Here is a 14,164-nt window from a genome sequence, read left to right as displayed (position 1 = left end):
GAGGAAGTTTATTTTATGCTTAATTATTCACGCGGTAATTTTTCTGTAAACATTACCAGGAAAGAGTTGTTGATCTGGAAGTTCTTTTGTCGCAACTTCAGAACAATCAGATTGATTTTTGGATAGTATAACTAGTCCCCTGAAGTTTCCTTCTATTTTTTTATTTTCACCGTTTCTAGACAATATAATTATTGGTTTCATAAAATAAGAAGAATTTAAGTAACTTCATAACATTCCTCTTTTCGAACAGTTGGTAGTCATAATGAAGACGCCGATGCTTGTGTCACTATAATAGCATCCCTGAACAAAATATTTTTTACAACAAGAACAGATTTAACAAGAATAAAATAGACAGCATATGTCTATGGTATTACCAACAATATGTGAATCATTTAATAATATTAGGTTTTGATGCAACTTTCTTACTATCCGATATTGGCATTGACGCAATAAGAAAAACCAACGATGGTAGAAGACTCACTAGAACAGCAATATTGTGGACCAGCCATACCAAACTCCCACAGCTCACAACTTTGGAGTGGCCTTGAAACTTTTTTGCGTTTCAGAACATCGTGCCACCGGCAGTGTTTTTCTCAGTCCTCCCTCCACGTTGATGGCGCCCCATAGGATGTGAGCTAATGTAAAACAAAAACGTTGGTGACGCCGTACCGAGGGACGGCGCCATAAAGGACGTTTATCGAACGTTTTACGGCTGCTCGGAGGACAATGAAGCAGGTGGGGGAGGATTCGTTCAAAGTTACCGTTGAAGGGACGTCAATTTTTTTCCGGACCAAACTCGATGACGGCACCCTTCTTGGAGCAGTTAAATTTTCCGCTGCGATTTCGGCGGATACTTTCGCTTTCACCTCGATTTTGTTCAACGTTCGTTCGGGGTGCGACGAATGATTTTTTTTTCACAAAACACAGACACATAAACGCATGGCGGCCAGGCGGCCCAATTTCATCGCCTGGAGGAAACGATTTTCGGCAAAATGAGCGACTTACAGGCCACAGCATGTCATCACACGGCCGGGAGGACTCGTGCGGTGACTCAGTAGACTAGTAGCATAGAAATCATGTACACAACATTACCACTGAGATAGTTTGTTTACGGGTCACACGTCGGGGGGGACCTCGACGTTGTTTTCTCATTCTCTCACACCCTCTTTTATCGTGGAAACCAAACCAAGCCCACGCTCGAGCGCCCTGAAATGCTCTGAGATAACTGAAGCTTTATGTAATGTAGCTGTCTAAGATGGATCTCTTCTCCGCGCCCGTTCGTATTCTAAATGACGCGTCGGGGATGATTGGTATTACCAAGGCCTACGTGACTTAGGTCGGGTATGGCCACAAACAGGTCTCGCGTTATGAGCAGCAAATAGGTTTGTTGCCCGTTTTCGGGCACTGGTTTCAAGGCTGATAAATATGTTTACCAACGTGCGAAAAAACATGACCAGATGTAGATAACGTAGGATATTAAGAACAAACCTCTCATGGAGATTTAATTTTCTGAAATATGAAAGAAATGTGTTATTTTACCAACTTTAAAAACAATACAATTTTTCTTGATTCTTCACTGCAATACTAAGCAAAAGATAGTTACCAGTGCGTATGAAAAAGGTTTTCTAATTTTCCCCTAGATCGGCAATTTAAACGTCCAGACAAGCCCATAAATAAATATAAGAAATAACGATGTGTCTGCGCTCGCAAAAAAAATATAACTACCGCTGTAGAAATAAACAACGATATGGCGCTTCCAACGGAACGAAGTATAATTAAACTATCCGTTGAAGCCACTACGCGAATAACATGCAAATAGCATATTAGCATTATTTCCCACGAGAGTAGAAGGTCAACATTTACCTGATTTCTTATTCTTTTTGCACGGTTGACGTAAACTCTCACCTCGAATAATTGACCACTCGGTAGAAATTGAATTTCCTCTTGCTTGACGAACTATTTTTAGCTGTCGACTTGCAAAACACGCAACTTTGGGAACGGGCTTAAAAGTGGCATTCTTTGTGCACTGTTCCGGGATGGTGGCATACACACCCACAAGTACCAACGAAAGAGTAAAGAGCACTTTATAACATCCTTGCTGGCTTGGCTAGTATATCCTTCCAGCGGGTTTCCTTCCAATGCGCTCACTTTCGCACTCTCACACGGTTCGGTTTGCGATTCTTTCTCTCACTCTCCCGTGAGGGCTGAATCGTAGCTCTCTGTTGTTCTCCCGTGGCAATTTTCTTGGCTTCTCTAACGGCGTCACCACTGCATTGGAGCAGAAAGCTGAAAAAATCAATTCCACTTCTGGGGCAGTCAATTTTAGTTCTTAGTGCTGTTCTCGAGGACTGTGCTTCCTTGACAAGAAAGTGTACACACTTCTTTTGTTACCCGCGACGGTGTGGAATTTTAATCAAGAATTAGTTGGCACACACTTGCTAATACAAATTTTCAGGGGGCACTTCCGTTCATCACAAATTGCATCAGACCTATTGACCTATTCTACTACCTTGTTCAACCAACCTTCCGATTGTCGAAGATGATTTTATTTCTTCCATGCAGCATTTGAAATATCCATCGTAATCCTTCACAACAGCTCTTTGCTAATGAAACTTGGTGTTCCAAATCCTACACCTTTGACTTCGTTCACTTCTGGGACTTTGGTCCAGCGAAAAAAGAGCGACCTGTTTTCCGTGACTGGTTCGAACGTAATGACTAGCTTTTCTTTTTCGCGAGCCACGACGCTGCTCCTGCTGGTGGAGTATTTTGGAGTAGCTCGTATAGCGTTTGGCCATACACGATCCTTCTCCTGCCTTGGGCAGGACCTGTCGTATTTACGCCTTTTGGGGGGGAGGGGGGGGGGGGTCTATTCTCCGGAAATGGTGAGAGATAGAGCGAACGGAACGGAAAACAACTGCGAAAGCTTTTTACTTTGCGGGATCGTTCTGTTCGTGGAATGTGCAAATGATTTTCCCCTACGCTACCGAAGCTTTTCGGGACTACTAACACCAGTAAACGAGAAGACGGAGAAACTTTCAATTTTCCATTGTTGTAGGACTTCGTGGATGTTCTGTTTACATTCGAGAAGAAAATTGGCAGCGCCGTAGGTGAACATATTTGATTGTGTGGAGTGAATTTGTTTTTAACACGTTCACTGCAGCACTGTTTTAGTACAACCATTTTTGATAAACTGTGATTATAAAATTGATCAAACCATATACATAGGTTCACTACTAGATTAGTGTAAAGGGCTGATGTGGATTGCTGTTGTAACCCGCGCACTGTGGCAGTCAACGTGTTAAGGAAGTAGGTTCGAGACATGTAAGCTGCGGTTTACGTAGACATGTTATTTCTATCACGTGCTATTGAAAGTCGGATGAATGTCGAAAAACATTTCATTTCTGTCGATGTTAAATGACACAAAAACCGCACGACGATTACATCAGAAAACCTTCAGCGCAATAGATTCATTACCCAATCTACAAGAACGTTAAAATTTAGGGTAAATCAAGCGCATTTACAACAAGTTAGCGAATGCATTTTTAAGACTTTTTCCACAGAACATGAAAATAATTAAAAGTTTACATATTAAACATCTTTATGTTTCATTCACACCGACGGAATACTATTTAGAGAATAAAGGATACGATAACAATGCTTCTCCTGAACAAATGCATGCATACGTCCACCCACCTATTTCAAACAACATCAGATATTGCGATGTTTTGTCGATCGTCGTTGTACCTCGTTCGTAAATATGTGCTAGCTTACCGACACTCCCGGCGAGGTAAATAAAGGTTCTAGCCACATCCGACGACGCTTTGGCGGCCGCTATGCCATTTAGGAAACAAACATGAATCGGTCGTAAGCTCTCTTGGTGTTGGAGTTTGGATGGAGGCAGCCCGTCGGAGCTTTTCAATTTCATTCATACAGGTGCTACGCGAAAGGGGAAGCATAGGTTCAGCAACTGGGACTGTGAGCCATTGCCAACTTCTATTCTTTTCGAAGAGGGAATTACGATTTGTTGCGTGGCTCTCGCAGATATTCGGTTGCATAATCGATAAACGCGAGTGTGCGCAAAACGGCGCTGTTTGGAGATGGAATCTGCCCGTTCTTTCGTTCGACGTGCAATTGACTATCGCTCGAAATAGGAAAGGTAAACAAGATCTGAAAACTTCTAGATGGACCCTTCTCTTTCGATGATTCGTTCAAAACCTTCGAAATTGGAAAATATTTCATCCCGGTGTAACTATTACACGCTGTAACAACATGTTATAGAAGGGTAAGACGATAAAACCTCAAGAAAAAGGATTATGTAGTCAAGGTTCTTTCCTTTCCGATAAAGTTGCGTTCGCAAAATAGTTTGTAGAAAATAAGGAAAACTTCCCAACTATAAACACATAAAGTCTCCATGAGCGTCCTACATTCAGCATTGAAGCTTATGTGACGTCTGTCCTCGTAGCTTGCATTAACTATTTTTTCCGGTTACCATTGTTCACTCCAACCTGAACTTTCCACGATGCTACGTTTATAACTTAAAAATTGAGCCAAGGACATAGGAAAAAAAAACAGAGACGTCATGAAAAACGAAATGCCACTGAATCTAAAGTGAAACTGACTAATCATTTCGCTGTATTGTCATTTCTATGCTTTCTTTGTGTTTCTGCTAGAAGGAAGCAGAGAAAGGGACAATTATCCTTGGACTACTAAAATGAACTAGAGGTTTCTTATAGAAAGGAAACTCAATAATGCTCAGGATAGCTCGGGTTGTGGCACTAGAAAAGATTACTGAACCGATTGTAGAAAACGTACGTAAGACAGGCAAACATAGCGGAACATCTTTCCACTTTTACTTCCTTAATATTTGAGCAAATTACTAGTTGATCACTTGTTGAAGCGAAATATAATAACTCATTGTTGTATAATATAATGTAAAGAAAATGTGGAAGATTTTAACCATTATCCTAATGGACCGGCAAATGCTAAACATGCTTATTGGTGACGTAGGTACAGAACTCCAACGGTACGATTTATATAGCGTATATTCAGGAAAGTCTCATCAGGACTGACGCAGACGTTATATCGATCATTTCGACCGGTTCTTGTGGTCCATGCGCTGGAATTTGTGAAAGAATATGCAAATCAGAAACATGTTAGCACATGATCGTGGCACCGAATGACGTAATGTTGCACCACGAATGAAATGTTTTACGTTCCGTTTGACGCAAACCATCAAATGCTTTGGAAAAAGTAATGGCACATTGGAGAAAATACTTCTTATAAATATCACTATGCTTGTGGATTGGATGCATAAGTCAAAATTAAACTGCTAACGAGTAAACGAGGACAAATGTTTGAGTTTTAGATAAACTACTCTCGTTGCGTACACAGTGCTGAAGAAATTTAATGAATTTAATTTAATTCCTTAGCAGTGACAAGGGTAGGTACAAAAGGGAATGCTTGTAAAAACAAATGGTTCTCAGCTAATCAGAGTGGTGAGGAGACAGTTCGCGAAAATTTGTTATTTCTGCTTTTCAATAATCAATACTGTCCATCTTCAAATCAAGGGAACAATAAAGTCAAAAGACTAAATAGATATCTTTTCATCCATTGACGCAATTCACGGTTCAGTCATTCAGAGCAAAGTGTAATTTTATGTTTTGCATGGTTGAAAACCATATCAGCATATATTAGGTTCAATTGTAAACATATATCAATAAGCCTTGTTGATAGAAATCTAAGTCAATATATTATAGTTGGAATTAATCTCTCTATAGATGGAACTAAACATAAACAATTTCGTTTTTATCTTTGTGTTGGATTTAAAAACTAGGTATTCATTTTATTGGTCATTCCTAAAATAAAGTTCGTACTAATTTCAATTTTTGAACAGCTGAATATTTCGCAAGAAAACATTGTTACATACAAAAGGCAATTCTGTAATTTAAACATGAGTTCAAAATCAAACTTAAAAAAGTGAAAAGCAATTCTCATTGCAATGCAACGAACAATAAACTTCTACAAAAACAATAAAGCAACTAGACACGAAAATACGTTCAAAAAATCCATTTACAGTTTCAGCTTCAACGATGTATCTATTAATGACTTGGAAACTATGCAAATGACGAGAATCGGTATTATAACCTTCAAGGCACATTGCACTCGAACATTAAGACCAATTAATTACTGTTACTTCGCAAAAAAAAATAAGGAAACAACGATTCACGGAAACTTTTAAGCGATCATAAGTTTACGGCATACCAGGCGGTATTTTTTGGCAAAAGGTTGATGATCAAACGAAGACTACTAGTTTCTAAATGAATATGGCGAATAAAAAATTTGTTTTTTGGCAACAACACCCAAAAGTGTGCTGAAGGCATATGTCTCAAGCATCCTTTGCTAGGCGGAGGAAACCGCAAAAGAGCACATGAAAAATCGTCGTACGAAGATAAGGATCAGCGACGAAATAAGGATACAAACGAAATAACTTCTTCTTCTTGGCGTAACGACCTCTTGGTCATGCCTGCCCCGTTAAGGGCTTACGAGACTTGTTTCCCTGTTGTACGTGGATAGTCAGTCCTCTCGTACAGGGGAGGGTCCGGTCTCGGTTGGGATTCGAACCCACGCCGTCGAGGTGGTGAGCCCCGGCGCTCATGGGCCGATTTTCTAACCGGCGCTACCGCTCGGCTGTCGCGGACCCCCGAAACGAAATAACTTATACTTTAATTGTACTTTTTAACTTAGTACTTTAAGTATACATTTTAACTCAATTCATTGCTGGAAAATAGTTTCAACCTTTAAAATAAAGTAAGCGAAGAAGTTAATATATCTTACTTGAAATAATAATTTTACTCAAAAATGTCGCAATTTAGAAATGTTGAATTTGAGTTGAAAGAGTTGTTATTTTGTTTAATTATTTTCTAGATAAATCTTTTTCAGCCTTCTTGGCGCTATATTTTGATACAATGGTAAAACTCAAGCATCGACCTTCACCGTGCATTACCTTCCGCGCTATGCAACTCAAAATAAATGCAAAACAAAGCGGAAGAATTAATATGCAGCATGACGCACCACTGTATCTAGGGGTAGGTTATTTTTATCCGATAGGCATTGATAGGGTTGGAAAACACAAACCAAAGTAAAGACAAAATATCGAACGTAGTTTGTACTATGGCTGTATAACATGAAAATAAATAAATAAACATCATAACAATTTCTACATGTTCACCCTTGTAGCCAGCTCAGCGACCTGCTTTACTTGTATGCCTTGCTAGACAAGCAATTTGGCCCGATCATGAATGGGTCGCTCAACAATCTAAACAATTTAGCTTATCAGACGGATATTGAGAAGCAAGAGCACCGAAGCGGCCAGCATCAGGTAATTACATGTGTGTGTAAGTCATATTTACACTAGAATACATTGCTTCGGAATCTTGCCTTAATGCTTTTAAGCAGTATTTTTCAACCGCTTTTTTACAAATGGTAACTCAACGTCATTTTTAAAGATTTTTCGAACTCGTAAACAGCTAGATTTTATTATATTTGTTGACTAACTATTGGCGTTTTTGGGATTTTGATACAATTCTCCATCATTTCGCTAGGTCGATGCAACAAGCAACAAAGGCCAGTTCGGAATTATTTTCAACTTAATTTCCTATGATATTTAATTCCTATAATATTGTTTTCGTCAATGAAGCTACGGATTTTAAGAAAAGTATTTTTATTCAATGATTAACCGTTTTCGACATATTCAAAAACAAATTTGCTTAGTACTCAAAATGACAGCAATTTGGATTCTAGTGTTAACTAAGAAAGTCTATGGGACGTTACATGGCAGTTAGCTTTGTGAATTGAGAATTAATTGCGCCTTAACAAATGGAAAATATCGAGCAACGCACAATCGAATGCAGTACCCAATGAACTTCCCATATATTTTTTTCGATTCGCGCGATCATATTCGAAGAAAAAGGAACGAAGGTCGTTGCTACGCGAAGAGAATCTTTAATTATCTTGCGCGGATTCATTGAAGCGCAAACGTTGGAGCTTTACGGCAGGCTGCTGATGCAGGCCGCAGGAGGGCGAGTGGAAAAGTAAAAGTCCTTGAGCTGTTTCGTAGCCACCAAGAGAATCAGGCGACATAAGCGGTCGTAGTCGGAACGCGTCCATCTATTCGCGTTACCGAGATTACGTTGACCGATGCCGACGCCAATGACGGCTCGGCGCAACAGACGAGCCTCCGTGCGCAGTTCTAAGATAGCAAACAGGAAAGGTGTTGGGGCGATAGTGAAGAAAAAAAAACATTTGCTAAATATAAACGACGCTATCAGTTGTGTTTCTGTTGCTAATTACTCTGGAGCCATCGTTTGAAAATGGAGGGGTATTTATGAATAATAACTTGCATTGCATAGCATTGAGATCGAAAAGCCATATTTCATTACTGAGCGAAACAGTTTTGAGTTTTTCTAATCATCTCATTTAACATAGCTTAACTCATTGGCTGTAGACCAAAATCGATCACTGGCACAACTACGCCTCAAACCTGGTATGTATATTTTATTTCCCTGTACTAGAAACCATTTTCAGTTGGTTTTACTATGCGGCCTTGCAAGTCTAATCGTCAAAAATGATAGCTTTAAAGAACGCGCTAAATGGACACTTTGAGAATGTTTTTCTGTGGTAATCCCCATTAGTTGATCTTTGCATCAGCAGTTGATCTGTCCGGAACAAAATGGTTTTCTCAACAACATCGGTCGGTGCCTTGTTGTACCTTTAACATCTCCACCGAACAGCCCAACAAATGGCGCATGAGGTAAAAGACGAAAACACACTAGCCGCGCCGTATCTGCTCCACCGTACAACAGGCTGTTTACATGGTTCTTCGCGTTTGAACGGCATGCTTTTTTGTGACCATTTTTGTGTGTTGTGCAGCCAAAATGATTTGTTGCTAAAAATAGAAGTAAAAGTTAAGGCTCCACATACGCACGGTTCGGCGCGAGGTTATGTGCTCCGTGCACAGTTCCATGGTCAGATCGGTAAGCGGAATAAACGACGATCGGAATCGCGGTGGAGGTTGACACAAAGGGGTGTGCAGAGCAGATGCAACTTTCTTTCCGTCGGTTCGATACAGCAACGCCTCATCGAAAACGATCATTAACCTCGTGGAAACATGCCGCTATAAGTTAGAGCAACGAGGCGAATTTGGTGTGTTGAATTTGGCGTAATTGCGCAATGGTTTTTTCCCCACAGTAGAAGATGTGCCAATGTTTGCATAGTATAATCTGTTTGCAATTATTTTTCTAATTGTAAGGTTGTCGAATGAAACCAAAAAGATAATCTATCAACATCACGCATCCCTGAAGAATATTTTTTCAACAAACACTTTTTCTTGGCTACGGGTTTCATTCAATAAGCCTGCTTATGTGTTGCTGCAAGTGGACCTATGTGTTACACCCCTTACAAGTTGAGAAAGAATTGCATTATATACCATATCCAAAACATTATGACAAAAATATGGAAGAGCACTTACCTGTTATTTTTAAGATTTATCCAAACACAACTCAATTATTGCTCGATACGACGTTGAAAGAAAGACTCCGGATATACAATAGTCAAAAACAACTACCATCCCAGGGTGGAGCGGGTGCGGTCTATTTCCATCGATATTCTATCGCCAACACTTCGGACCATTCGACCCGAAATCGGGAAATTTTGAGGAAAATGAAATCTTCACAAAACACAAAAACTAAAACCTTCCACAGAACAGGGCCGGATTTCACAAACTGTATTAGGGCACTTTTCACGCCTTTTTCACCGAGGCCATCAAATCGATATGCACTTCCACACCCGTTCGCCTGGGCGATAAGAGGGTCGCCTAGAGCTCAAGAAACTCCCACAAACGTGCTACCAAATCACACGGATTTTAATCGCTATCATATTGCTAATCAATCGCGCTTACAATGGGTCACACTCCTATGCTGCTTGCAAATATTTTGGATCAACACAACTGCGTTAATTTTTCGCACGTCTTGCAACGAAGCTAGAGAACCGTGAATTGTGCGTAAAATCAAAGTCTATGTACGAGCAAGGTTCTGCAATGTGAAATGCAAGAGACGTGAAAATATTTTGACAGTATGTTCATAATTTGTTTACTCACTCGTAGTAAATATTTAAAATGAATGCCGGGATAGTAAAGTTGCTGCAGTAGTTAATCAAAATCGGCATTTAAGAGAAATGAAATAGAATGTAAAAATGATTAATAAAGTAATTAAAATGTTTTCTTAGTTCAATGTTCTTACCTAGACCTTGGTAGGAGCCTTTCTGAACTATAATATGGGCCTATGTTTAGTTAATTGTATGAATCTCACATAAATATTAAAACGAATTAAAATTCATCACTGTTGAAAATCATATAGCGAGTGTATTTTCACAAAAGAAACCTAGGCAAACAAAATTCGACCTAATTGGTACCATAATAGAACTACTACTTTTTTATAGCTAAACTTTCTAATCACCCTGTACATGATCAGTTCTGTAGTTCATTTTTTGACAGTCTCATGCTATCTCTGTTTCATTCTAAGAAGCACGATACCATTGGCATCCCTCTTCAACGCAACGGGAGCGATCGTCAGTCAAAATCCTGTGTACAGCCCAGGTTAGGCAGACGATCGTTCACGCAGCAAACCATAAAAATAAAATTCCTTTGCTGGCACGGGAATCCAGGGGATTCGCGTGGCTACTGTGGTTCAATACACATTGCATCGATCCCGTAGGCGATCTCGAAACGATGCACAACGCAGCGAAATAAGTGATCTTGCGGTCAATCTGTGCGCTGGCAATTTAGGCGTTCGTGAATCGCTGAACGAACTGCCCCCATAATGGCATTCCTCTGTCCCGTTCGTATTCGCCGTGGGAAAAAGAAGAAACGTAAGTATGTTTTGAGTTATGCTTGTTGTGCCTTCTCGCTGGTGGAAGTAAGTGTGTCTGGTGAAGACGTAGGCGCGGTGTGGTGCGTTTGGATTCCGCAGCAACCTGTTGGAGTGATTGATCTTTTGGTGATCGTGGCAGTTGCTGGATTCTGCATGATGAAAGTTTCCTTCAAACATTATGAGTACAAATTAATTTGTGACCTGCTTTTCTCCAATGCGATCGTATTTTAGCTATCGGAAGCGACATCGATAAGGATCTTTCGAGTAGTCTCGGATTGAATCATGGCATGGGTCGGATCACTGGGTCGGCTAGCATTGAGACGCTGGTACGGGTCGGTATCGAGAAGGAGCACGGGCTCAGCCCGGATAGCAAGATGGTGGTGCTACATGACTTCACACCCTGCGTCGACGACGAGCTGGAGGTAAAGCGGGGTCAGATCGTGAACATACTGTACCGCGAAAACGACTGGGTGTACGTGATCGGACAAGACACGCGACAGGAAGGTTTTATCCCTCACTCGTACTGTGCCCCGTTCAACACACAGCTGGCCGACCTGGCCATAAAGAAGAAGCTACCACGAGACGTTTCGACGATGATGGGCAATGGGCTGGGAAATGGTGCCGGCGGGCCTGGTTCAACGGGTGTTGGTGGGATGGTGGTCGGGAGCGGCGTAGTCGGTGGCAATGGAGTCGTGGTCGGTGGAACGGTCTCCGACCTAACGGACGGAATGCCAGACATCAGTATCGATGTGTTGGACGATGGGAGTGGTCCAGGTTTGCTCACGAACGCGCTGAAACACTCGCAGGCGAGTCTCAGCTCAGAGCCAGATTTCTTGCCCTTCGCCAAGGACCCAAGCGGCCGGTACATAGTGCTGTATACGTTCATAGCTCGCGACGAGAATGATGTCTCGGTCGAGCGGGGAGAGTTTGTGACTGTCCTGAACCGCGAAGATCCAGAATGGTTCTGGATCGTAAGGAGCGACGGTCAGGAGGGTTTCATTCCGTCCGGATTCGTGTATCCGGCGGAAAACATTCTCCAAGGACAAGCAGGCAAGCAACAGGGACAGCAGGGCGGAGGTGGCAGTGTAAATAATGTAATGGGATCGATCGCCAACGATGTGAACAACCTGCAGGCGATGAATGGTGGGTGTGGTGGTGGCAACATGACCATCGCGAGTCAGCACCAGCAGCAGGTTCAACATCAGCAGCAGCAGCATCAGCAGCAGCCCGGCATCGGATCGGACGATCTACGCTACCATGGAACAGAATTGGTTATGCTCTATGACTATAAGGTATGACTTTTAACTATGCAACCGAATTAAAGGTTCTATTGAAATTTAAATTAACAAATATGCAATCCAAAAACTTTTCAAATTAAATTAACGACTCCCTCCTTACTATCTCCTTGTTTCAGGCGCAAGCACCCGATGACTTAAGTGTGCGAAGAGGGGACTGGATCTACGCAGACCTCAACAATCAAACCGTCGACGGGTGGCTGTGGGCGTATGCACCTAAAACCCGCAAGTACGGTTTCATTCCCAAAGCGTACGCCCGTCCGCCAGCCATGACCAGCCTGTAGCAGATTAAACTGCCACGGGAAACCCCCGGTTCGCTAATAAGTACCGGAAATCACACTCACAAAACGGCTCCTAGAAAGGCGGAGTGCCGCTGACTTAATAATGGTTAGATTTTAATTTATTTGTAAACCCAAGCAGCAGTAATCCATCATTCATACTCTCTTACGGTGACGTCCCGCGACGTCGCTTTTCTTCCATGGAATGTAGATTCCAGTGTTCGGGTTTAAGACTGCAGCAGATTACCGTTTCGTTGTCGATGTTCCTCTGGGACATTTACGGAAAGATACATTCCCCGTGCGGGTTGCAAAGCATATACGGTTTTAACATAAACGTTTGGTTTTTTATGTAGTATTAAATGCAAGCGCGCTAACATAGGCCTATTAACTTTATTTGTATTGATGTATTTTAAAATAAAAAAAATATATGTTGGTAAAACAAAACAGTTGGATCTACAAAACGACTTGGTTTATTAGAAATTATCATTCTTCCGATTCCTTTAAACTGTCTGCTAGTGCGGCCCGTTTTTGTAAGAGCTCATCATAACGCTTCCGGACCGCTTTGATTTCATCCGGCGTAACAGTCACCGGAACGCGACACTCGATCTGCTCCTGACGCACAAACTCCAACGTTTTCAGCTTCTTCTCCAGAAAATCCAGCTGCTCCGATTCGAGCTGCCTCCGGTACTCGTCGAGTCGTTTGTCTTTAATCTGGTCGCAGTGGATGGTTGTTAGTTTGCGCAGCGAATCCTTACGGGTGATCCAGTGAAAGTGTCTAAGGATGAAAAAGAGTGGGATAAACATTGAGCTAAACACATCAACGCCGAGTCATAAATCAGGATCGCTTACGTAGGGTATGGCTTGTACACAAGATCCAGCTTTTCCAAAACGTACTCGAACCTACGGTAGTCCCATCGGCGCAAGTATCGAAGGTAGCGCTTCCGTTTGTCGATCAGCTCCTTTAGCTGTACTTTGACGACCGATTGGCGAGGAAACTTTTCCATGTACTCCTGCAAACTTCGAATGCGTGCCGTCATGAGACCCACTGGAAGGAAAAAAATGGCGAATAAAATTGAATCATCTTAACGAAATCAAACTTTAACCAGTACCACTTAACTTACACTTGGCCTCCATCGAGCCATAGTCAAGTTCGTGTCGGTAGACCCTCCGCACCATATCCTCCTTGAAGTTCTCCACCATCTCCTTTCGTCGGTTGTGCTCCAGAGTGAACAGATTGCGCACATGCTCGTTGGCTGTTTCCAGCTCCTTCGAATCACGGAAATCCTTCATCAACTCCGTACCGGCGTACTGGGGCAGGGCTTGCAGGTCCCCGGATTTTTCCGGTTTGTAACAGGGTATTTTTTCTGGTCGTACCCATTTGATTTTAAGATCCGACTTGAGTGCGTACGAACGAACGATTTGGTTTACGGCAGGGGCTATCGTTTTAAGCTTTGCTAACGCGTTCATTTTAGTATGTTTGTTATGAAATATGTGACCACGATGGGATTTTGCGCAACACACGAAGAAAATAATGAAACCAGAACCAAAGTTGTTGAAGTCTATTGGTAGTGGACAATTAAGGTTTGACAGTACGGAAATAAACTACATAAAAGGTAAACAACTGGAAACTTTCGATTACCATTCGATTCTCATTCCTTGGAGTTGT

At 41.8% G+C, this 14,164-nt stretch overlaps 2 protein-coding genes across 4 annotated transcripts; one reads left to right on the top strand and one right to left on the bottom strand.

Moving 5' to 3' along the window:
- The first annotated feature begins 10,663 nt into the window (after positions 1-10,663).
- Positions 10,664-12,942, top strand: LOC131265508 (SH3 domain-containing protein Dlish). 3 transcript variants are annotated; one of them, XM_058267783.1, is made up of 5 exons: positions 10,664-10,927; positions 11,167-11,543; positions 11,661-12,010; positions 12,134-12,217; positions 12,340-12,942. In XM_058267783.1, the coding sequence occupies exons 1-5, from the start codon at positions 10,875-10,877 to the stop codon at positions 12,502-12,504; spliced, it is 1,029 nt and encodes a 342-aa protein (XP_058123766.1). In that variant the 5' UTR covers positions 10,664-10,874; the 3' UTR covers positions 12,505-12,942. The 3 variants fall into 3 exon arrangements, 2 of the variants coding, with proteins under 2 accessions (XP_058123766.1, XP_058123765.1); XR_009178273.1 differs by having other exon boundaries at positions 10,664-10,923; positions 11,157-12,217; positions 12,340-12,607; positions 12,710-12,942; XM_058267782.1 differs by having other exon boundaries at positions 10,664-10,923; positions 11,157-12,217.
- LOC131265510 (small ribosomal subunit protein uS15m) lies at positions 12,875-14,003 on the bottom strand. Its single transcript, XM_058267784.1, has 3 exons — positions 13,620-14,003; positions 13,348-13,543; positions 12,875-13,273 (listed from the first exon to the last, which is right to left on the bottom strand). The coding sequence occupies exons 1-3, from the start codon at positions 13,963-13,965 to the stop codon at positions 12,982-12,984; spliced, it is 834 nt and encodes a 277-aa protein (XP_058123767.1). The 5' UTR covers positions 13,966-14,003; the 3' UTR covers positions 12,875-12,981.
- Positions 14,004-14,164: the final 161 nt, after the last annotated feature.

This window comes from Anopheles coustani, chromosome 2 (genome assembly GCF_943734705.1).
Source record: "Anopheles coustani chromosome 2, idAnoCousDA_361_x.2, whole genome shotgun sequence".
Lineage (NCBI taxonomy): Eukaryota > Metazoa > Arthropoda > Insecta > Diptera > Culicidae > Anopheles > Anopheles coustani.
Note: the sequence above shows the minus strand (reverse complement) of the source record. Positions and strands in the feature narration are given on the sequence as shown.